This window comes from Aythya marila (assembly GCF_965140915.1).
Source record: "Aythya marila genome assembly, chromosome: 4".
In the NCBI taxonomy this organism is placed as follows: Eukaryota; Metazoa; Chordata; class Aves; order Anseriformes; family Anatidae; genus Aythya; species Aythya marila.
This window is the reverse complement of record NC_139045.1, coordinates 70,962,098-70,984,146: the sequence shown is the minus strand read 5'-3', so window position 1 is coordinate 70,984,146 and position 22,049 is coordinate 70,962,098. Positions and strand designations below refer to the sequence as shown.

The 22,049-nt window shown below is 43.3% G+C and overlaps 2 protein-coding genes across 3 annotated transcripts in view; one reads left to right on the top strand and one right to left on the bottom strand.

Annotated features, from left to right (window-relative positions):
• Nucleotides 1-2: 2 nt before the first annotated feature.
• On the bottom strand, nt 3-18,888 carry PTCD3 (pentatricopeptide repeat domain 3). Of its 2 annotated transcripts, none has more exons than XM_082760029.1 (24): nt 18,794-18,888; nt 17,531-17,577; nt 16,489-16,528; nt 15,256-15,301; nt 14,544-14,612; nt 13,266-13,370; nt 12,616-12,739; nt 11,443-11,561; nt 10,618-10,691; nt 10,240-10,327; nt 10,064-10,124; nt 9,696-9,778; nt 8,892-9,036; nt 7,832-7,882; nt 6,860-6,943; nt 6,242-6,270; nt 5,914-6,017; nt 4,653-4,731; nt 4,471-4,561; nt 3,983-4,068; nt 3,371-3,519; nt 2,943-2,984; nt 1,718-1,876; nt 3-1,400 (listed from the first exon to the last, which is right to left on the bottom strand). In XM_082760029.1, exons 1-24 carry the CDS (start codon nt 18,862-18,864, stop codon nt 1,319-1,321), a joined length of 2,028 nt encoding a protein of 675 aa, XP_082616155.1. In that variant the 5' UTR covers nt 18,865-18,888; the 3' UTR covers nt 3-1,318. The 2 variants fall into 2 exon arrangements, with proteins under 2 accessions (XP_082616155.1, XP_082616156.1); XM_082760030.1 differs by lacking the exon at nt 18,794-18,888 and adding an exon at nt 18,205-18,245.
• Nucleotides 18,889-19,638: 750 nt separating this feature from the next.
• Nucleotides 19,639-22,049, top strand: part of POLR1A (RNA polymerase I subunit A) — a 32,610-nt gene continuing 30,199 nt past the window's right edge. Inside the window, exons 1-5 of the mRNA XM_082758951.1 lie at nt 19,639-19,839; nt 20,474-20,623; nt 20,709-20,816; nt 21,644-21,729; nt 21,828-21,937. Coding sequence (XP_082615077.1) covers nt 19,759-19,839; nt 20,474-20,623; nt 20,709-20,816; nt 21,644-21,729; nt 21,828-21,937 — 535 coding nt within the window. The 5' untranslated portion in view covers nt 19,639-19,758. The remainder of the gene's footprint in view (nt 19,840-20,473; nt 20,624-20,708; nt 20,817-21,643; nt 21,730-21,827; nt 21,938-22,049) is intronic.

Below are 22,049 nucleotides of genomic sequence, written 5' to 3'. Positions count from 1 at the left end.
CTTTTTGCATAACCTGTGGAAGGCAGAATTTACCCTCTGTACTTGTTCTGTTCACAAAGAGTAAGAATTCACTGATGAAATCAATTCCAATTGGTACAGCTGTAAATAAAACATTTACAAGCACAGGTTTAAGCAGACAAAAATTAAGCGTCAGAGCATGCATTATGGTGTCCCCTTTCTGGCACAGGGCCTGTTCACCTCCTGGAGCAAACGCTGCCTTTGCCCAGCTTTACTGCAAATCTTACTAGAACGTGAGCAGCACCTTACTTTGAGCCCTTAAGCTGGAGCTGTGCCTGCAGCAGCTGCTGTGTCCCAGGCTTGTTACTGGATTATCCCTCAAGTGCCTCCCACTGCAGTGAGCTCTGACTTGTGCTGCAGCATCGGGCACACCAAGGTCAAAGGCAGGCAGCTGTTAACTCCTCCACCACTAGGACAGGGTTTAGTAGTGAGGAGCTTCTTTGCAAGTTCATAAACTATCTCAAAAAACCTTCCATAATTCCTTTACGAGCTGAGAACGGGTGCAGCAACACTGCCATGAGGGCTGGCTAACTGCACGGCAGAGAACAGAAGAGCAGTTGTCCATCTTTCCCGTCTCCTCCTCAGCTTTTTTGCTCTATTCCATACAAACTTCACTCGGTGGTCTCTCACAGACCAGCAGCAACACTGTAATCAACAATTTTTGATCACTAGACACAGCTGTATTTAGTGTCAGCCATTTATTAATGTGGCAATCTCCAGCTGTACAGGCTAACAAACTGCAGCTTTTTAGCCTCTACAGTCCAAAGCCTGTCCCCAAACCCCAAAAAGGGTGAGGAAAAACACCACAGGTGATGAATGCTGTGTTACTTACAGTGTTTACATACCGATTGAACATCATTTTTAAGTCATTCATGAACATTAGCATGAAAGGAATTAAATCCAGCACAGGTTGACACCACAGGAGGCCTAGAAAAAGTCTTGCTCACGGAGCTGTGCGTGCTGAGCAGCTCCCAGAACACAGCACTCCTCTGTCCCTGCAGCCCCTGGCGCTTCAGGCACGGTGTGAGAGGCGTGGAAGGGACCACTGGGTACCCCAGCCCACCTTGAAGTCCCCAAAACTGTGAAAGAGGACAACTTCTTGGCTGCTCTGCAGAGGACAACGTCCTCTTGTGAAGAGGTTACCAGTAGGAACGGCCTGGAATGCTGCAGCACTGGGGAGAAATCAGCTCTTGGCAGCTCCCAGAAGCCGTCTCTTCAGGGGTTTCACTTCTTGGGGGAGCCTCCTGACACCACAGCTGCAGCTGCTCCTTGATTTCGCACAGGGAAGGCAGGAGGACAGCTAGTTGCTGTCACTGTCGCTGTCGCTGTCACTGTCACTATCGCTGCTGTCGCTGTCGGGCTGGATGCTCTCCAAGGCCTTCCTGTAAATTTTAAACCCTTCTGTCAGCATCAGTCCCCCAGTGCAGCCTTTTGTAATCCCTTCCCCATAATAACAGAGCCGAGCAGCGGGCACAGGTAACCCCATAACAGGGGTTACATCTCCTCCCAGGTGGGATAGCATCAAAAACTGAGGGGTTATTTTTTGGGGGGTGAATCCATCAGCCAATATAAAGGCACGTCGTTCTGAAAGCCAGTTCTCTGCCACCCCAGCCGAAGAGAAGGCTCCGCCCAGGAAATTACCCCTCTGACACTCACCTACTACACCCCTTTAGCAGTAGGGACAAGTACTCCGACTTACCTCTGGCTTTCAGAGAGTTCAAATTCCTTCTCCACTCTGCTTTTAAGCCTTTGTGCTGAAGACAGCCCGAGGGACACTGCCAGCTTCACCAGCTTAATTGCCTCATCGGGGGAATTGGTTTGTTTAGCACAGTTCAAGAACTCGTCCATCACCCGGTCACTGCAAGAGGAAAGGAAAGCGACTGATCGTGGGGCCCTGACTGAATCGTGGGGCCCCACCTCAAGTGCTGGCTCTGCCACTTCATCACCCGTGACAGTTGCTGGAGACACCTTTCTTGCCTCTCAGCAGGGAAACAAGTTAAGGGGCTGCAGCTCATGCTGCAGGGAGCAACGGACATTTCAACCAGGAGACCTCTTAGACCCATTTGCTAACAGCAGGGGAAGCTCCTTCCTTTCACATCCATGATCCACGGCAGCCACAAGCCACCAACTGCACCACAACTTCTCAAAAAGGATTTTTCTCCTTTCCTTATTCCCCAAACTGAGACAAGGCTCTGAGGTGGCTTGGCAGCATCAATCTTCCCTGGCGATGCTGGCAGATGTCTGCAGAACCGACAAGTGCTGTTACCAGCTGCCCTCAGTACCAAACTGTACCCTCAGTACCCCAAGAGGTGCAGGAGGCCACAGAGAACGTGATGCATCTCCAACACCACACCTAAGGTGTTCACTTATGGAAGCACCAAGCAGTTTTTGTCCCTAAAACACACTATATTCCTTAGAAGTTGTTTGCTTCTTCAAAAAGATAAATTTTTCATAAAAACCCTTAGAAAAAAAGCTGTTGGAGCTTAACAGGGTGACATGAAAATTGAAGGTTTGACTTGATAAACTTGTCTTCAGAAATCCAGATATCTCTGAGGCACCAGTGCTTACTTAACACCGCATCAGATTTTTTTCTGAGCACATGGGAAGTGAGATGTTCTCAGGAATGCTGCTTAAACTGACTTCCAACACAGACTTAATCAGTGACACCATTCTCCGTGTCCCACAGCTTCATTCAATGACATCTTAAGGATCGATCCCACAAAGTTCCCTTTGCATCTTCACCTTTCCTGGGAGGCAGGAAGGTCTCAGAATGCATCAGCTGGATAAACAAACACCCGAGCCCACAGGGACAAACACACACTTTGGCAGTAAGACATGGAACACTACTGTTGGTTGTAATAGAAATGCAAGATCCCAAGCAACGGGGGACTTGGCACATGAAGTCAGAACATAGGTACACTCACGTGGGAATCCTGTTGGCTTGCTGGAAACGCTCTATCACCTTCCTGTTCAGAAGAAAAAACAAACAAAACCAATATATGAAACAAAATACACACAGAGGAAGAAAACAGGTATTAAATCTCTTAGAGAAACCCTTGCTGAAACCCAGGCAAGCTCTGTGTTTCCTGAAGAGCCATTCCCCCGGGTTTGGAACAGTTCCCATGCTGTATTCTCACAGATGCAACGTACGCCAGCTAACATCACTGAACGTGTTAAACACCGCATGAAACATCAGAAGTGTGACTGATGACAAGTTTTAAATCTTTAGAAAGGTACTTGTCACTTCTTTGTTTCAAAGAAACCAGCACAAAGAAAGCATGTTAAACAACAGAACATCAGTCACTCAGCTTTGGTTTCTGTGGTTAAGCCTTGACGACAGCCACACACATACCAGGCATCCTGCGTCCTCCCAACCCTGGAGAACAACACGGCGACGTGGCCCAGCGCGCTGCCCGTCCACGCCAACGGGGCCTGCTCCCTCCAGGATTGCTCGTGGACATTTTTGATGTCTTCAGCACACTTGGCAAACGCCAGCTGAGTCTGTGAAAAGATCGTGATGTTAATTCCAACATCTCTTGAATCAGCGCATTCTCTTCAGTGCCATCCTCCAACACCCTCTGCGTACACTACAGGTCTGTCCCGATGTGATTTCATGCTCTGAATTAACAGCAGTTAATCCTGGCAGAAACCAAAACAAACAAAAAAACCCTCTTATGTCAGGACAATTGGCTCAGCAGCCCTCACTGCTGGGCTGGGTTCCTCTTCCAGACCCTGGTATGGAAGCGACCCTCTTTTATGTCAGTTTGAGGTTTCTCTACAAGTTGAGCACAACCTGGAGAGCTTAGCAGACCTGCACAAGCTCACACAGATCTGAGAACCTGTCACAGCATATGCACAGCAATGGGATCTCTAAGGTCCAGGGACAGTAACACAGCTCAAATACAGTCTGTGTCATATACAGAAACAGGGACACGCATCTGTGCTTTTCACTGGGCTCCCCTACCTCTTCAGGATGCGTATCTCTGCTCATCAAAGACAAAATCTCTTCCAACAGGTCTTGTCTCCTATTAAACCCAAGCAGTTTCATATCTGTTTAGATAAAGACAACAGTTAGTAGGATATTTTCTATGTGCTAGAGCCTGAATCTGCATTTGTTTCCCCTGTTTAAGGTGCAAAGAATTTAAATGGAATTAAACCTGGACTGTTGGTTAAGGTGCTATCTGGGGAGCATTCGGTTTTCCAAGACACTGACATTTAACTATCACCAGCATTTATGGCATAATATGGCACAGTCACGCTCTCTGCAACAGGCAGAGCTGATAGCACAGACTTTCTCTAATGAAGTAACCTCACCACTGTACTCAGCAACAACGTCTCTCACGACAAAGCATCTCAGTGTGGCTATTCTGAGCACCAGGAAGTTCTCCCACTGCTCACTCCTCCAGTCCCCACCGGAGGAGCTGGCTATGCGACCACGTGGCTATCACTGACCTTCCCAGACCGATGGAATTGCTTCCAAGTGATTGGCTGCATCCAGCGCTTGAAGGAGGTCCACGATATTTTTAGGACTTGGATAGAAGAGCTGAGGAAGGAAGAATCACTTCAATGAACTGTAACCGTGCCCTTTCTTCATTCTAAAGTTTGAAAGCTTGCTTACAGTAAGATACACTTACCGAAGGGGGCATTTCTCTGTACCATTTCAACACAACATCAATTTGTTCCATCATACACAACAGTGAAAAGAATTTTGACCTATGGGAAGGAAAAAATGCTGGTTCAGTACCAATTATATCATTGGAACCAGAGAAGGGCCAGCAAACGATGGTGCTCTGATCATAATTGTGTTGCGTATCATGGAAGTTTCACTGTACGACTGCAAAACTACAATTAAAACAAGCAGTAGCATTTTTGGGGGAGAACTTTGCAGTGACACTAGGTTATTGTCAGAATTAGAAGTGGGCCACTACATTTTAAAGTCCCTAAACAATGCACCTTTTCTGCCTGATGCCAAGTTTGAGGTACCTGAACCCCTCTTGAATACATTTCAGGTAAGAAACCACTTGAGATTAATTTCCATTATTTTTTCTTGACTTACTTACAGACTAAACAAGGCCAGATTGTAAGAATCACCTCTGAAACTGCATCTTATTTTGATGGTAATTATTTTCATGAACTTACTGGAGCATCTCCAGTTGCAATGTCTTAGCAGGCTTTTCTTCAAATCAGCCTGATCCAAGTGCTTAATTACATTCAGTGACTGCAGCAGTTGATGACATTGGTCAAGATGGTTCAGATGCCTTGGTTACACAGGCAAATAATAAAATTACTTGAGAGTTTGGTGCCTAGACACACCTGGTGCCCTGCAATGTCTCTCTAAAGCTGCATGCAGAGAGCTGGTCCTGCTGTGCGTGCTGGTTTGGTGCATCCACCACAGCCACCTCCTGAACTGCCATACTAAGTGGCCAACAGGGCTGCAGAAAATTCAGCTGGTTAGTGGAGTTGTGGCAGGGGGATTGAGCTAAGCTAGACAGTGAAGGGTCTGGGTTACAGAACTTCTGTTCCTTCCCTGGCCTCTTGGCTGGACAACAGTTTTCCTATAACACAAGGGACCACTGAAGAGGCATGACTTATACAGTTTGATGATCATCTACGATCTGTTTTACACATTTAGCCTTCTGACATTTATGAGCTCATGAATTCATCTGACTTCTCACACTCCAAGACACTTTCGGTTTGGAAAAGGCAACAAACCAAAAATACATCCTAAGCTATCACTGTTCATAAGAGGTACTTCATCACCTAATTCCCAAAGTGCACATATAATTGCTAGACGATATTCAACAAAGAAGCATTCTGTACAAGGTCTGAATTCTACTTTACATTCAAATTGATAACAATACACAAGACACCAAATAAAAGCTGCACTTCACTCACCAGTAGGAATTTAACTGAGACATGTCCAAGAATTTCCAGTTATCTCCCTTCTCCATTGCCTTATTTAACCGATAAGCAAGCTTGATATCCTTAAGGTCGCAGCACTGCAATAAACCAGTCAGATTTTAAAGAATGTACCAAATGTAACACATTACATAAACCCACAACATAGAATTATGGAGCAAAGTTACAGGAGGTGACAAACACAGGTGAAAAAAGGAAAGATGCTGAGTGCTATATCATATGAGACAGGCTGGAAATCTCACAGGCAATTCTGAAACAGCTGGAGGGCTCAAAGGAATTGTGACCGCAGGGAAGAGGTACTTACCACTTGCATAGCAGTGGCAAAAAAATTGGCTGAAATGGGAAAAATGAACTGTTAGTTTCCTCCTTTCAAAGGGACATACAGTAGCTCATTAACCCAGCCTCCCACGGGACAGATGAGACATCTTCAATTAAAAAGCTGAATCTGTAGCTAAATTTGACAACACAACAGGGATTCTGACTTTGTGTGGAAACTCTGCCATGGTTGCCAGCCAATGTTCTGGGGGCAATTACACTGCTGGGCTTTTGGAGCCAGATTTCAAATTTAAGCAGATGATCTGTTTGAATGTGGGAGGTTTTACAAAAGCTACATTCTCATTTGACCCAAACCAGCAATATTTGTAAGACAGGCAAGTTTAAAAATAAAAATAAAATAAAAAAAATAAGGTCAGCCATTTCACCCTCCTCCTTCGTTATGCAACAGAGGTAAGTGTTCAGGCAGGTCACCCACCTCTTTAGTACACCCCAGAGCTGCCCCAAAATATGCAAATGTATCAGAAGAGGTTGGTAAAAGCAAGCCACACACATTCTTTCCAGCTGGCTAGGACTACTTGGAATTCACTAGCTGACTCTTCAGAGATGTTTAAGCAATGCAGGTTGTCAGATATATTGAAGTTCGTACCATCATCAGGGTCCTGGGCAGTGAAACTCCTCTTTTCAACATCCTCCAGCACCTCAGATATGATGCTGGACGGGCCAAGATCAACTGCAGGGCAAACAGACGAACAATATGACAGTTGTGCTATGTGCTCCATTGGTACAGAGTTTGCAAAGATACTATGGAAATGGAAACTAGCACCACAATTACAAAACAAATGTTGAGAATCTCCTGTCTGTGCCACTATTTGTCGTGTTCCACATGAGCTGTAGTATTATTTGCACTACAAGTTCCCTAGTATCACCATATTTTCACAGAAAATCAGGGCAGGTTCAGGCAGAGATGAGTACTTTCTAGCAAGGAGTCCAACAGACCAGGAAGTTTGTTTGAAGGCAGCTCTGAGAAAAGCAATGCATTCCAAAAACAAACAACAAAAAAAATTCCAGAGCAACTCCTCCAAACACGTTCTAACCCAAGGACTGCAGTAATGACTACTGTGTCTGTTCTCTTCCCATGCCAAAGGATTTGTGGCTAAAGGATCTCCAACAGCTGGGCTCCTGCCTTCTACCACAACTATTTCAAGACACCTCCAAAGCACAGAACTGTTCCAGAAAAACAGAATCCTTGTGCGCTTTCTTCCCTGTGAGTAAACAGTCTATAAAATCACATTACACTCAGACCCAGCCTCCACAGAGACTGAGCAGCATTTGCTCTTTAGCTATACCAATTTGAAGGTACAAATGGAAAGGGGTTTTCTTTCCAGTTTTGCCAGTTCTCAAAGCACGAGGTCTCTTTCTTCCCTGTAAGAGGTTAGGATACTCTCTAACTTTTTCTTCACTCAAGTAGAATCAGACAGAACAGTTTACAGTAGGATTACACACATAAGAAGACGTATTTTATGTCCTAAATCAACAGCTTTCATCCATGACACTTGGAAAGCATTTAAAGCAGGTGTTAGACAGGACACACTCACAGACAAGTTGATACTGCACCTACCAGCTCTATAAAAAATAAAGAGAAGATGTTCATACGTTGCAAGGCTAGGCTCTGAAAAGAAAAAAAACATTGAGGTTACTTTGGTATTCTTGGCTGAGCTTTATGCCCAAGCTAACTCAGTCCCCATGCCTTCTAGTCAGGCAGCATGCAGAATTTGCTCTATCATCGCTCTCCCTTTCCACCCTAACGCTGGACCAGCCCTCAACCACATGTTACAATTCTGAAAAACATTATCTGAGGGTGGACCATCAGCTGGAGCATCACGCTGCAGGACAAGCAGCCAAGCTTCCTGCTCTAAATTAACAGCAGCAATATTCCATACCTAGGTTTCCACTCTGCTCATTAGCATCTCCCTACTGTATCAGCAGGCATGTTACAAGTCAAGGTGCACTCTACAACGTCACATCAGCTGTGCGGATATTCCCTGCTTTTTAAAAAGTGGATGGCATCACCAGAACATCTACATCAAAAGCTTTTCTTCTGTACAGTGTAGATACACAAAACTCAAACGGCTTGGGTGGCTCATTAGACTGATTCCTTGATTGATAGGAAATTAACAAACTCAGCTGACTGCTGTGAGTGTGTTTGTATTATTTACTATTTCTACCATAATACTGCAGTAAGGATACAGTCGAGAAATAGCACGTGGGCTAGGACCTACTTCCCACTGCATACACACACCTGTCCTCAAGCAGCTCGATGTAACTACAGCTAACAATGTAATGACAAACACGCTCCTCAACTAAGGGACTGTAACACCAAAATGCTTCATTACTTGTCCCAAGGGGCTAAATGCACCCACGACCTTGTAATTAGTAATCAATAGAGAACAGAGACTCTGAAAACAACAGTTCAATTTAAAATCTGCAGGCCACAACTAAAAATCACACCTTTTTCTGTCTCAGTTCTCTCGCAAAAGGAAAAAAACAGCAAAATCAAGAACACAGAAATACTTTTTTTCCCCGGCCTTGAACTTTTTCCCTACAGCTGGAAATGCTGTGTTGCTTGTTGCTGAGCTCTTACGCTAGCTATTCTGGAGGTGGTGTTCTGGTTCTCTTACCAATTTTGAGTGCTTCCATCTCCTTTAGTACTGATATAGCCACACTTCTGCCTATGCCACCACACCGCCTCAGAGTCTTCAGCACAGCATTAAATGTTAGCAAGTTTGGCTGCACTTCCTGTTGCACCATGTGATTCAAGAAAACCTTCAAAGACAACAAAACACACACATCCTCAGGGATTCATACATCACGGATCACAGTTCTACTTTCAAGCAGATACAGATGCATTTTACCAACCTAATCCTTCTCACACCCCGCAAGTGAACAACACTGCCTCAACTATCGCTTATTAAGGAAGTACGATCTAATCTTTAATTAATTTCAAGGAGAAACAAGACTACAAAGTTGCATCACATTTAATCTTGGAGGTTGATGTCCAGAATATCAAGAAAATTGTTAAGTTTCCTTACTAACCTTCCTTACCACTGTTATGTCAATAGAACTGGAACCTCTAATGTTACCCCTCAAAATTCCATTTCCATCACAACACTATGAATTGCAATTCAGAGAAGAGTTTTTAATTATCTCCCATCATAATTTCCCAATTACTTTCTGGCTGGGCAGCTCTCGGATCACTAAGTTCTCAGAAGGCAAACTGTTCTGCAAGGACAAGGTTGGGTTTTGTACATTTTTCACTCCTTTGCAGTTAGTTTGCGTTCTTAAACTAGCAAAATTCCTTCATAGCAGGTATTAGTACCTTACAAAACCCATGCTAAAAAATGAGCTTTGTAACAACTGCAAACTTGTACTAATAATGCAGAGCCAGCCCCCATACTCCTACCTCTTCCTTTTTACCTCCTTACCTTGACTAATTCCCATCTTTCTGGGGACTTGTCCTTCAGAAACGGGACTGCTGCGATCAGTGCATTGAACGTCTGCACATCGGCTGAAAAATGTAAGATAATTCACTTTAACTGACAACTGTCATCTAAAGAGAGCAGTTTGTTACAACATGGCTCAGTTTCTGGCGAAGTTCTCATGCAAATCTGTTTCCAGTGAGCCAGCCACACGCCAGCTGCACTGAAATAAAGAGTTTGCATTCAGCTCCCATGATCTAGCTGAGGTCCGTACCCCTGCGCCAATCATCATTGCCATGAAAGAAATATTCACATACCCAACAACTCATTTCTGCTACTCAGAAGACCATAAACCAAAAGAAGCAGGCTCTTACCCTTGTGCCTTTCATTCAGCAACTCTGTGTACATGTCGTAAGCTTTAGCAGAAGCCCCATGCTGGAAAATGAACAAAGAAAAATAAACTATCAAACAATGAACAAAGAAAATAAACTCTCTGTGTGAGATTTCAGCAAGTTAAAAAATACCTCTCAACACTGAAAGGTGACTTTACCTTGGCCATCCCACGGATCATAGTGCAATAGGAGTGTGCATTCCTCTCTGGCATTATCTTAAATATCCTTTCAGCATCGTTGTTCTCCCTAGAATCAACAAACAAGCTGGATGTTAAAGAACTCAATTACAGATACCTTTATGAAAACAATTTAAAATACAAAACAAAATTATGGGCTGTACCTCTAGGGGCTGACATTCAAATATATTAATCCTCATCCTTTGAGCTAGTCTACAATTACTTATTAGACCTCCACCAGCACTTTCAAAGGAGCTGTATTTAACAAATAACACCTGCAAGTATGGGCTTTAACTCAGTTTTATAACAACACAAATGCACAGTCCACTGAATGCAAGAATATCAGCAACATTTTTATACCTCCATCTAGAGCCAGATGAGCGTGGACCTCTTTGGAGTGGTCTCTTTGGAGTTTTCTGCTCTGAAGCATTCACCTGAAGAGATTTTTTTGCAGAAATGAGTTTCTCACAATTCAAAGTTCTCAATAAACATCCAACGATATGTTTTGGTAACAAAGAAGTTCAATAGCTATTTATAAGCTAGCAAAGCTGTTGTTTTTTTTTAAAATGAGTTACATTAAAATGATTTGCATTCTGATGTTTGGGAAACTAGTTAAATCAAGAATCCTGTTTATGTTACTAAACCTACTCATGAGGCAAATTATATATAATTTGTGGAGCTGTTGGAAATACTTAGACTGTATCACATCACGTATAAAACCCTTTCTCCCTCAATCCCCCCAGGGACAGGTCGTATGTAATGCATTTTCTGCTGACCCAATGACCTGATAACTCTGAGCTCTCAACTTCATTAAAACACAGATTTTAGGGTTTGGACTCAAATAAAATGGCCATGTTCGTCTATGTTAGATGTACTAGAAGCTGCCATTGGAGGTAATCTATAAAACCAAAGCTGGCAGTGGGAAAAATGTGTTTAAACAGGTCAGCAGAACTAAGCTGATGTAGGGTTCTAGCTGCGAAGTTCATCTTTAGGGAAACTACTTTTGCTAGTAGGTCAGGCACAGGATTTTTATAGCTCCTGTACTTCCAGGGAACATTGACTGCATCTGACCCACCTCACACCATCTTCCAGTTAGGGAATCCCAGTACAAAGATCTTGACATCACCTCCACACACTCTTACAACTTATGAAATAAATAAATAGAACTCAACATGTTTTTCATACCCCTGATTCTTCCAAATCCTCTTTCTCTTCACGTTGTTCTTCCTGAACAGATTTTCCATCTCCATAGAAGCATAACAAATCTAGAAGGCTGTTTGTGGTCTCCAGAGATACAGGGGTACCTACAGGAAATAATGACATACAGCAGTCAGAGAAAGTAAAAAGCACACTGTTCAATGTACAGCCTTGTCAGGGCATCTTTGACCACCACTTGATTCTCTAGATGTTTTCTAGCAAGTCTGTTAAACTGAGGTATGAAATTAAGATTTCCTTGGAACCACTTACAGCAGAAGTCTATTTTAATTAAACAACCCTATCTGTTTTTCTATTAATGCCACAGAAAGGGTAGAGCTTTCCTGATCAAGTGGGAGAAGGGAGTGACGGCTAGCAGCTGAAACTGAGAATCACCACAAACACAAACACCACTGCAACTGGAACATCGAGTGCTTTTCACTACTCCAAGGAGACATTTCCTATGAAACAGATTTAAAGCCAACAAAAGAGTGGTTTGATGCAATCTTCTTTCCATCTTTCAGTGGGAATGAGAAGGTCTCGCCTTCCCAGTAAGTTTTCCTCCTTCAGAGGCTGTGGCAGTTCATTTTCTAGTGTTTACTCCCCTTTTGCCCACAACAGAGGTAAGATCCAGAGTAAGGAGGAACCAAAAACGACTCATTTACTGCGGGCAGGGCACAGACGGGGCACTCAGCTGGTATGCTGAACCAGTCTACCACAGCAGTAAAGAGCTTAGTAGCACCTCGTATCACCTGTCTCTTGGTCAGGAAACTCCTTGTTCTGTGTCACCAAAACGACATCAGACAAGCCACTGATAGGGAAGGCCTAATAATTCTGGAGAAACAGTTCACCAGAGCAATGACAGTCACAAAAAAATTAGTAATGTGGTCATGAAAACTGCCTCCGTATGAAGGCTAGGTCTCCACACACGCTCTGGATGTAGTTACATCAAGCAACATGGAATTCTGTCATTATGCATGGGCTGAACTACGCTCCCTGACAGCCAAATTCAAGCAGACAAAATGAATGTGAACACATGAAGTCGTTACCTCTACAGTTCCAGTAGAAGGTGACTAACTTATGTTACCCCGTGCCATCTACTAAAACACTTTTTCAACAACTTAAGTAGAGCTGCAGCTCAGAACGTGGCAGGCAGCCACACACCTGCTTGCAGGAGCTGATCGAACAGGTCCACGGAGGCTTTCATCATCCGGAGGTTGATGCGCTCTCTTAGAGCTTCCTCGTTCACTCCTTCAAGCTGAGGTGTGAGAGTCACGGGCATCAAGCACTGAAAGCACAGAGGACAAGTTAAGCACATGCTCAAACCTTCTCATTGTTGAAACACTGATCAAATACGTTTAGTTCTTCACCCACTACCCTGCTTTGATTATTTTTCATTGGCCAAGAGCCTTTATTAGGCTCTCCCAGCCCAACAGCAACAGTCCTTGTGGTGATGAAGGGCACGCATCCTCATCTCCCGCTTTCCTACACACAAGTCAACATCTAAGCAGCATTTCTTTCCTTACTTTTATCTGAAGAACCTGCATGATGTTGAATCTACTTCAGTTTCACTTTGAAAACACCGAAAACACAGCAGCCCGAGGCAGCGTTCGTGATCAAGTCTTGTTTGTTTTTTTCCTTTTTTTTTTTCCCTTTTTTTGATTTTGATTTGATTATGGAAGCAGCCCTTCCATAGTTGTCTGCAAACCAGTTATCAAGATTATCTTTTTCCATTAGTTTCTGCCCAGTCTAACAGCTGATTTCACTACCCAACAGAATAAATATAATGGAAATGAAAAGCAAAAAAAGCTTACTGGTACGTTAGGTTCTGCAAGAATCTTGTCAAAATATTGAGGAAATTGCTTAATAATGTATTTTGCAGCATTTCTTCCCGACTCCTTCGACAATGAAAGCAGGCGCTGCATAGGAAGGAGAGAGAACAAGAGTTTGATAAAGAAACATGTAACTAAAAAGATCAGTGTGAGGAAAAACATTTTCTGTAACACTCAGCGTTCTGATGGGATCAAATTAAGCACACGTTGTATTTTCAGCTCTTCATAAAAACACAAGGACAGGACAACATGCCGCATAAATCTTCTGGTATTATCCCAAGTTCAGGATGTTTGTTATTTAAATGAGACGGTCATTTACTGCTATGGTATTAGTCAAGGAATGAAGTTCTGTATCAGATGCATCTGAACTGTTGCATTACTACCTCAAGGTCAAGCTCATGTCTCTTTTTAGAGGTATGACACGAGGAAGTTTCTCTATTTTTCACTTTCAAGAGGATCACTGGCATCACCCAACTCTCATTCGCAGGTTTTCCTGAAGTTCTACAGTCAGCTCCTCCTTCACTGCTTCTTTTAGAACTTCGGGCATTTGAAAGCCTCCTTCACCTTCCTCTGGCCTCACTGCATGGCCGGCATGCCAAAGAACTGCTGAAGTCCTCTCCTAGTCCTATCACTGCCTTGCCAAAATGTATCTTAGTACCACACACAGTACTTTCTTCTTGCCCTTATTTTCAGTTCTGCTTTCTCCTGCCTCAGCTTTGCACTTTTTAATCTTATGCAAAGGTAACATCACGGACAGACTCCTTTCCTTCTTCCTTTTATTATTGTCTCATTACTATTTCCATAAATCTATGTTACCAAATAGCTGTTCTGTGAATACAATTCCTGGCAGTTGGCCACAACAACTAATTAAATGTATGCAGTAACAGGCACACCAGTAACCATCCGTGTTTTAATTCAGATATAATTCAAATTGAGATTTTGTGCTTATGGTTTAGTTCAACACTTGCAATACCGCTTATTCAGGAATATTAACAGAGCTGTGGCAGACAGAAGGTCCCTACACTGCAGGGAAGAAAAAAAAAAAGGTAACTTTGTGTATGCAGGGTGGCTTTGTCTAGAAAAATTTTACAGTCACGTGCGTTCAGACATACACAGAGGGGAAATGAGAACAGGAATTCCAAAGAGAATTCTGATCTTTCATTTTCTTCTGTAATTAAAACAAGGCTTCAAATAGATAACATTCTCATAGCCTGGGCAAAGGAGGGAGAAACTTTAAAGGATTCCAAAGGAAATACTCACAGCATTAGCTGAATTTCTTGGCATCAGGTAAGGGTCATCCTGGAACATATAATGAGCAGCAGTAGGATCCTGTAGAAAGGAGAACCCAGGACTGAAACACTTTCAGTTATGAACGCAGGCATGCTGTAGTTATCACACACCTTCAAGGGACAGCAGGCACGATGAACAGTTCCATCATAACCAACACGATCTGCATTTTACAAGAACTCCACTTGTAAGCAAGCAGGACCCGCAGCTTTAATTGCCTCAGGAGATCTGAGGGACTTGCAGGATCAGATTCAATTTCCAGAGTTCCAGACAGTGTTTAAGAAAAGCACCACAGCATTAATTGCTGCCCAGCAGGAGTAGACACTGATTGCTCTTTGGAAGGCTGACGTTCTGGACTGAGATGGGCAAGAGGCAGACGGGACTGGAAAGCTAAACTGGTAAAAGAACTTGCTCCTGATTTTAGCAAAAGTCTTGTCAAAATATTAATGCCTTTCCTGTGATATTTTTAACTACAGTAAGTTCCAGCTCTCTTTGTACTAGAAAGAGAGTTTAAGGACACAACAAGAAGTGTTGAGCAAAAGAGAAGACCTTGTAAAAAACAAATGCAAAAATCTTGTCTTTCATTTCTGGCCAAGGCAGAAGTATAAGCCTCTAGAGTGACAGGCCAGCATGTGAGAGGATGAACAACCCAACCTGTATCCACGATCATAACAAAACTACTTACCCTATTCACAGTAGAAGCCAATGTTTGGAGGACTGCTAGTTTATCCCTAAAAGTAAAAGAAGCTTTGATTAATGCTGGGTTGCAGATTTTTAGTTCTATGTATTACAAAATAAGTACAGGATTATCACAGCCTGTAAGGATCTTCAGTTCTAGAATAGTGGGTTTGCTTCACTTAGAAAACAGCACTTTTCTCAAGAGATAGAAGATTTAAATGCAAAACCAGACACATTCCTGGAACTACAGGGAAAAAAAAGACTTGAGGAAAACCAGAAGAATTTGTGTATTTCCTGCTACCACCAGTTACCTCACTATCCATTCTGAAAGAGAGAACACAGGGAAGGGACACAGAAAAAAATCCCTGGAAAGCTCCTCTCAGAGCCCCTTAGGGCTATCCCAGCTCTGAGGGATGAGATACACGAGGCGCTCTCTCTAAGAAGAATCTTGGGAGGAAAACAAAAGCAACAAAAGAACCTACACTGCTTGCGACTCCCCTGTCTGTGGATCCTTAAGACTTTGGTTGTGTTTCAAGCTGACAGCGTTTAGGTGAAGGTGGTCTTATTTGGGGTTTGAATACAGACACCATTTAGCTATTACTTTATTTTTTGTGGTACAGTCATGCAATTTCAGCTTAACTGCTTTAGAGTACTAGGAGAATCACAACAAAATAGATTTTGTTCAGCTGTACTATTTCTGAACAGGATTTCATTCAGCAGGCTACCGATGGCCATGTTTATTTCACTGAAAGAAACATTCCTACATGCAGGCAGCCAAATTAAATTGATTTTGCAGATTTCTAGCAAACGCAATCTTTTGTAAAGTAACTAAACTATGCTTACAATTCTTATAATTTTCTTTTGAAAGAGAGGGCAGAAACAGGTTGTGCATGCTCTGCATTAAGGGGAAGAGCCAAGAATATTCCCAGAGCTTCCAGTCAGCAGCAACTGCCCCTTCTGGAGCATTAAATCTAAGATTACAGCAACCCCATTTTTCCTTTTCATCTTTGTTGTACACATTCAAGTGAATCATAACCAAGATAAAAAGCATGTTTTCTCCAAGAGGAAAAAACAAATCTCTTGTAGTAGGCAGCAATGCAAGACTGGTTTTAGTACAGCCATGTTCCAGTCTCATTCACAGACAGGTTATGTTCAGCTGTCTAGCAATGATTTTTCTTTTTTTTTTCTTTTTTTTTTTTTTTTTTGCAGGCCAAGAAATATTCCAACAGTAAACACTCACCAAGTTTTCCTTCGTGGAATCACAATTTCTTCTTGAGTATCTATGAGAAACAATATTAAAGTTTTTATTAAATGCTAACAGGTGTCCAGAGAAAACCCTGACCTGATCAAAAGTTGATGATTTGAGCTAATATTGCTGAAAAGATTTCAGGAAAGTCTTCAAAACCAGAGTCTGGCATAGGCCACAATTTATTGTGGTGGTAACAGAAAAGGCTGGCAGGGAGATCAGCAGTCCTTCACAGAGACAGGATCAGGTTTTTTTCCCTACCTCGAAGAGGTCTATCCACTTACACATCCACATTTCCTCAACCATCCTTCTCCTGTACCTTACAGCTTGAGCTCCAACCTTCCCAGTCCTTTGCTTTCCTGCTCTCAGTCCCCCACTTTGAAGTCTGCTGCCTCTGCCCATTTGTCTTCCCCAATTCAGCTCGCCTGAGTACTGCAGCAAAGCACCCTCTCCACTTCCAGCTCCTCCAGCCTGACACCAACTGATGGCACAAAGAGCTAAACAAAGTCAATCTTCCCAGCAAAGACAAAAAGACAGTGCCAAAAGAATCTAGAGGTAGTGAGCAAAGCCCTGTAGCAAACTCATTCACAAAGGAAGATGCAGGAAGTCCTGATTACAACCTCCAAAAGCACTGCAGAGGTGCTTTTCCCACTGCCTCTGTATTGATTCTTCCATGAGCCGTCCGCTCCTCTCCCACAGCCCGTAGCAGCAATATGGTACAGAATGCGGAGAAGAAAACTCCGAGGATTAAGGTGAAAAACTCCTTACTATTGGATGTTGTCACTATCAATTTTATTCTTTTTCAAGGAGCAGCTGGACAGCTGATGGAAGTGAACAATTCAGTTCATGCTCTCTGATCAGAGCTGGCTGGTGATAAGGGTAATCAAACAAATTAAGCCAGCTCTTCACAATGAAGATGAGGGGAAAGAGAAGAGGGTGTTTAGTGTCTTCTTTATCTCATGACAGAGTATATGGTGTGAAAATTAAAAAAAAAAAAAAAAAAAAAGGAAAGAAACAAGTAATTGAACTACCATACCTTCTATGTTTTCAGCAGCCTTCTGAGCTGTACTACTGGAAGAGCACCTATAAACCAAACAGTTTTCAGTGTATAGCAGTCACGCTAATATAGCAAAACCAGATTAATGAGATTCTAGACTACGAGTCAAAATTAAAACGTTAATGAGGAAAATGTAACCGGAAATGTTGTATTGTTAGTAACCCCAAATGACTATTATAAAACTCATATTTGACGATTCTATTATTGCACTGATTTCTGGAGATGAGAGTGTATGGAAATAAAACTGCACTGGATAAATGTGATTGTTTAGGGGGGGGTATCATGCCTTTAGTTTTCGTGAACATCTCAGAAAGAAAATCCTGAATGGAAATTAGAAGAGCCAGTCTATGTTTTAGAGATAGAATCTAGCTGAAAGCAGGACCTTTCCATAAGTACTTTAGACAAGCACGGTGCGTTTATACAAGTGGAATACCATGAGATGGGATGTAGTGACATCAGTCCCATTTGCTTCCAGGCACCCAGCCCCTACAGGGCTCAGAGCTCACTCATGCACACAGGGCTGTAGAAAGCACATTTGCATCAACTTGCTCTGCTGTGCTTGCACCCAGATCAGAGCTGGACACAAGGCCTTCTTACAATTGTTCAGATTTTACCGCTTTTAATGTAAAACAAACAAACAAAAAAATCCTTACATTATGGTACTTTTTCCACTCCTCATGGAACATTCCAACACTAAAGCCTTACTGAAACTCTGACAGGGAAACGGCCTTTAATGCTGACCTTGACCCTAAAGGGGACACCGTTAGGGTGTTTTTGTGGTTTGAAGCGCCACGAACAGCTAAAACTGCCCCTTATCAATCCATACGTTGATATGACCATTTATGGCTCCCCAATCTCAAAATTTGGCCCCCAAATAGGTGGTATAGTTAGCTCAAGACCCCTTCACGCTGGAGCTGCCCCTTTTCCAGCACTAAGAACCACTTTAACACCTCAAACCCCCTCAGGAGACGAAAAAGAGCCTCAAAACCCCCCAAACCTGTCAGAATCCCCTCACAGACCCCCTCCCCCCCCAAAGCCCCCTCAGGAGCAGCCCCGAGACCGCGCATGCGCAGAGCCCAGCGGCGCGAACCCACCCCCAGGGCGCATGCGCGGCGTTTCCCGCCTCACTCCCCCCCTTCCCCCCCGTCCCCTCAGGGGCTCCTTCCTCACGGCCCCGCCGCCCCCGGCTCCTTTCCCCCACCCCGCCGAGGCCTCGCCCTTTACCGGCCGCCCAGCCCTTACCGGTAGCCCCTCCGCCTGCCCAGCGCCACCGCCTGCCGCCAAGAGCCCGCCGCCAGCCGCCCGGCCGCCATGCCGGCCCCCTCACCGCGCAGCGCCTCCTGGGTGGCGGGGCCGTACCACTGCCGAGGCGGGGAGGGGACGCCAGCCCTGCCCCCGCCTCCTCCCCTCAGCCGTGGTACGTCCCGGCGCCGCCTCGCCCCTTCCCGTCCCCCCCCTCCGCTCCTTCCCCGCGTGGTTCCGCCCGTGGCGCAGCGGCCGGGGGAAAGCAGCTCGCCCCTTCGCCATGAGGCCGCCCAAGGTGGTGCCGTGGTGGCGGTTCGCCAGGGTGTCCTTCGGGATGTACACGGCTGAGGAGATCAGGTGAGCAGCCGAGGCAGGTTTGTTCCTTCCCCCCCCCCCGCCGTGCCCTGAACAGGTTTGCATGTGGGTGGAGGACTACAACTCCCAGGGTGCTTTGCGCGGGGGCGCCGGCTGGGCTCTATGGGGTAGGGCCGTGAGGCATGTTGGGAGCTGTAGTCCCGGTGCGAGCTGGCCCTCAGTGATGGTGGCCCAGGGGTTCCCCCTGGGCTCCCTGTGGGGCTGTGGGGGCCAGGAGACGGCGAGTAAAGGTTATTAGTAAAGATCTAAAATAAATATTTACTGTTTTATGAGCAACTGTACCCAGACGATGTGGTTAACCATACATAAATCCCTGTTGTGTGTCCAACATCTCTCAAAAAGATGTTTTTATCACTAAAAAAAGTCACCCAGGTGCTAAATGCCGATGCTACTGCTCATATTCAAGTCTATGCAGCTTAGCTGTTGGCTCCAGCTGATTTTTGTCCTTTTCTTTCATCTTCAGGAAGCTAAGCGTGAAAGCCATAACAGATCCTCAGTACCTGGATAATGTGGGCAATCCATCTGTCAACGGGCTGTACGACCTGGCGTTGGGACCTCCAGATTCCAAAGAAGCCTGTGCAACTTGCATGCAGAACTTCAGCAACTGCCCGGGTCATTTTGGCCACATAGAGCTGCCTCTGACTGTCTACAACCCCCTGTTTTTTGATGTAAGTGTGCTTAATTATTGTCTCACAGGTGAAATGGCTGATGGTGTTCAAGCTGCAATAGTTTGTAGTCCTTAGAAAAAGAAAAGGTACTAAAATCTGTTTGTTTTTTTTTTTTTCTCTTATTTTAGCTGTAGTTCTATTTATTAACCAGTAATCATAGTAGAAAAGCTTTGTTGTGTCATGATAGTTCAATGAAAATAGACTTTGTAGACTCTTGCAAACTATGTGCTTTGCTGTAGCTATTATTTTGTGCACTATCGATAAACAAAAGGGTGGGAGTGTTGATCACAAAACTATATCACCAACTGCAGGGTCTAATGGCTTAATTAAATAGATGGCACAGTAGCAACTAGTACTTGTTCTCTTTAAATTGCTACTGCAAACTTAGATGAACAGCTACCTTCTTTTACCTTAGAATCTCCAAGTGCTTCCTGGACACTCAGGACATGTTTGAGCTCAGAATAGCAATATTTGTATATTTGTCCCTATAGGTCCCCTTATTCCAAACAACTTATTCCAGAAAACTGTGCCAGCATGGATAAGACTCAACAACCTCTCCAGCAATGTGCTGAGTGACAATGTGTGTGTGAGCTAATATATCTACTAGGATAACTTTTTCCTCTTTTCTTCCCAGAAATTATACCTTCTAATTCGAGGTTCTTGTTTGAACTGTCACATGCTGACATGTACTCGAGCTGTGGTTCACTTACTACTGAGTCAGCTGAAGGTTCTGGAGAACGGGCTGCTTCATGCTGTCCATGATCTTGAAGTTGTCCTGAACAGGGCAAGTACTCTGTCTTTTTCCATCCCTTTTTGAGTTGATACTAATGTAAATATAGACTTATCCTTACCTATTCCTTTTCTTTCAGTTTTTAGAGCAAAGTGCAGATGCAACAGCTCTAGAAATTGAAGAAGAGTTAAACCACCATGTCCATGAAATGTTGCAAAGCCAAGAACCAAGCGATCAGTGTTCAAATGTAAGTAGAATCAGTGATCCTCTGAGGATACCAGATTTTGTCCTTTTAATACAGCCATGTGCACAAGAAAGTCTCTGTTTGACTATGTAGACTTTAGATTTTGTCTCTGAAATCTGAAGCGTGTTACATTTAGAGTGTAATGTCCAAAATTAAGTTTAAAAATACTTTCTTTGCTGGCCCACAAGAACTTACAGTAACTATTAGAAAACAAATCACATTTTATATAAACCTAATGGAGATGTTTTTATAGCATGAATAGGATATAAAAATAGTCTCATGTTTCTGTCAGTACGTTACCTGCAGCTAGTGATACCTCTGCACAATGTGTCAGCTGTTCTGAGCTGCAGAACATTTTTGAACTCAGGCATCCAGCAGTTTTGCAGCATAATGTACATTAAAAATGTTTAAATTACATGATTGTAATTGAATTCTTCTTTTCTTTTAAATACAGTTTAATGTACGATGTTAGTAAAGGGAAATATTACTAAGTTTTAACATCTTAGAGCAGATTAAACTTGTTTTTTTCGAAAACAACCTAAGACCCTTAGGAACTTGTGTATTCATTCACGAGCAGTCAAAAGAAGTGTGATTTTGGTCAATCTTCTAGCTTTTAGATTGGAGAAGACCTCTAATTAGAAAAAGCTTTATAATTTAGCACTGACTTGAAGATTAAAGATTATTGATAAATTTTAAAAGCAGGGAGATGAATGTTGGGATTGTGTGTGTAATGCTGAGTTTGATGTAAATTAGGTAGTTTAATAAACTTGTGTCAAATGTTTTAAATTATCTTAATTATTTTCAATATTTTTAATTCCTCTCTTTATCAGGTAAAAAATGTTTGTGAGTGTAGAAATAAACTGATAGCACAATTCTGGAAAGCACATATGACTTCAAAGAGATGCCCAAACTGCAAGTAAGTTTAACTACACGAGGAAGTAAATAGGTGGTGTATAGTAAAACGTTGTAAGTCTTTGTATTAACCCTTTTTTACCTTTTTTTTTTTTCTTTTAGATCTAGAAGGTCACTGGTGCGAAAAGAACATAACAGCAAGCTGACAGTAACTTATCCTTCCACAGTGTATCGTAAGTCAGGAGAGAAAGGCACTGTGGATGAGCCAGCAGGTAAAATATTTGCCATCCTGACTGTAGCTGTTGTCTCATCCAGTTGGGTATTTCATATGAACCTTGGTCCCACTGGTAATACTTGAGTCCTGTTTGCCTTTTTCAGCTGTAG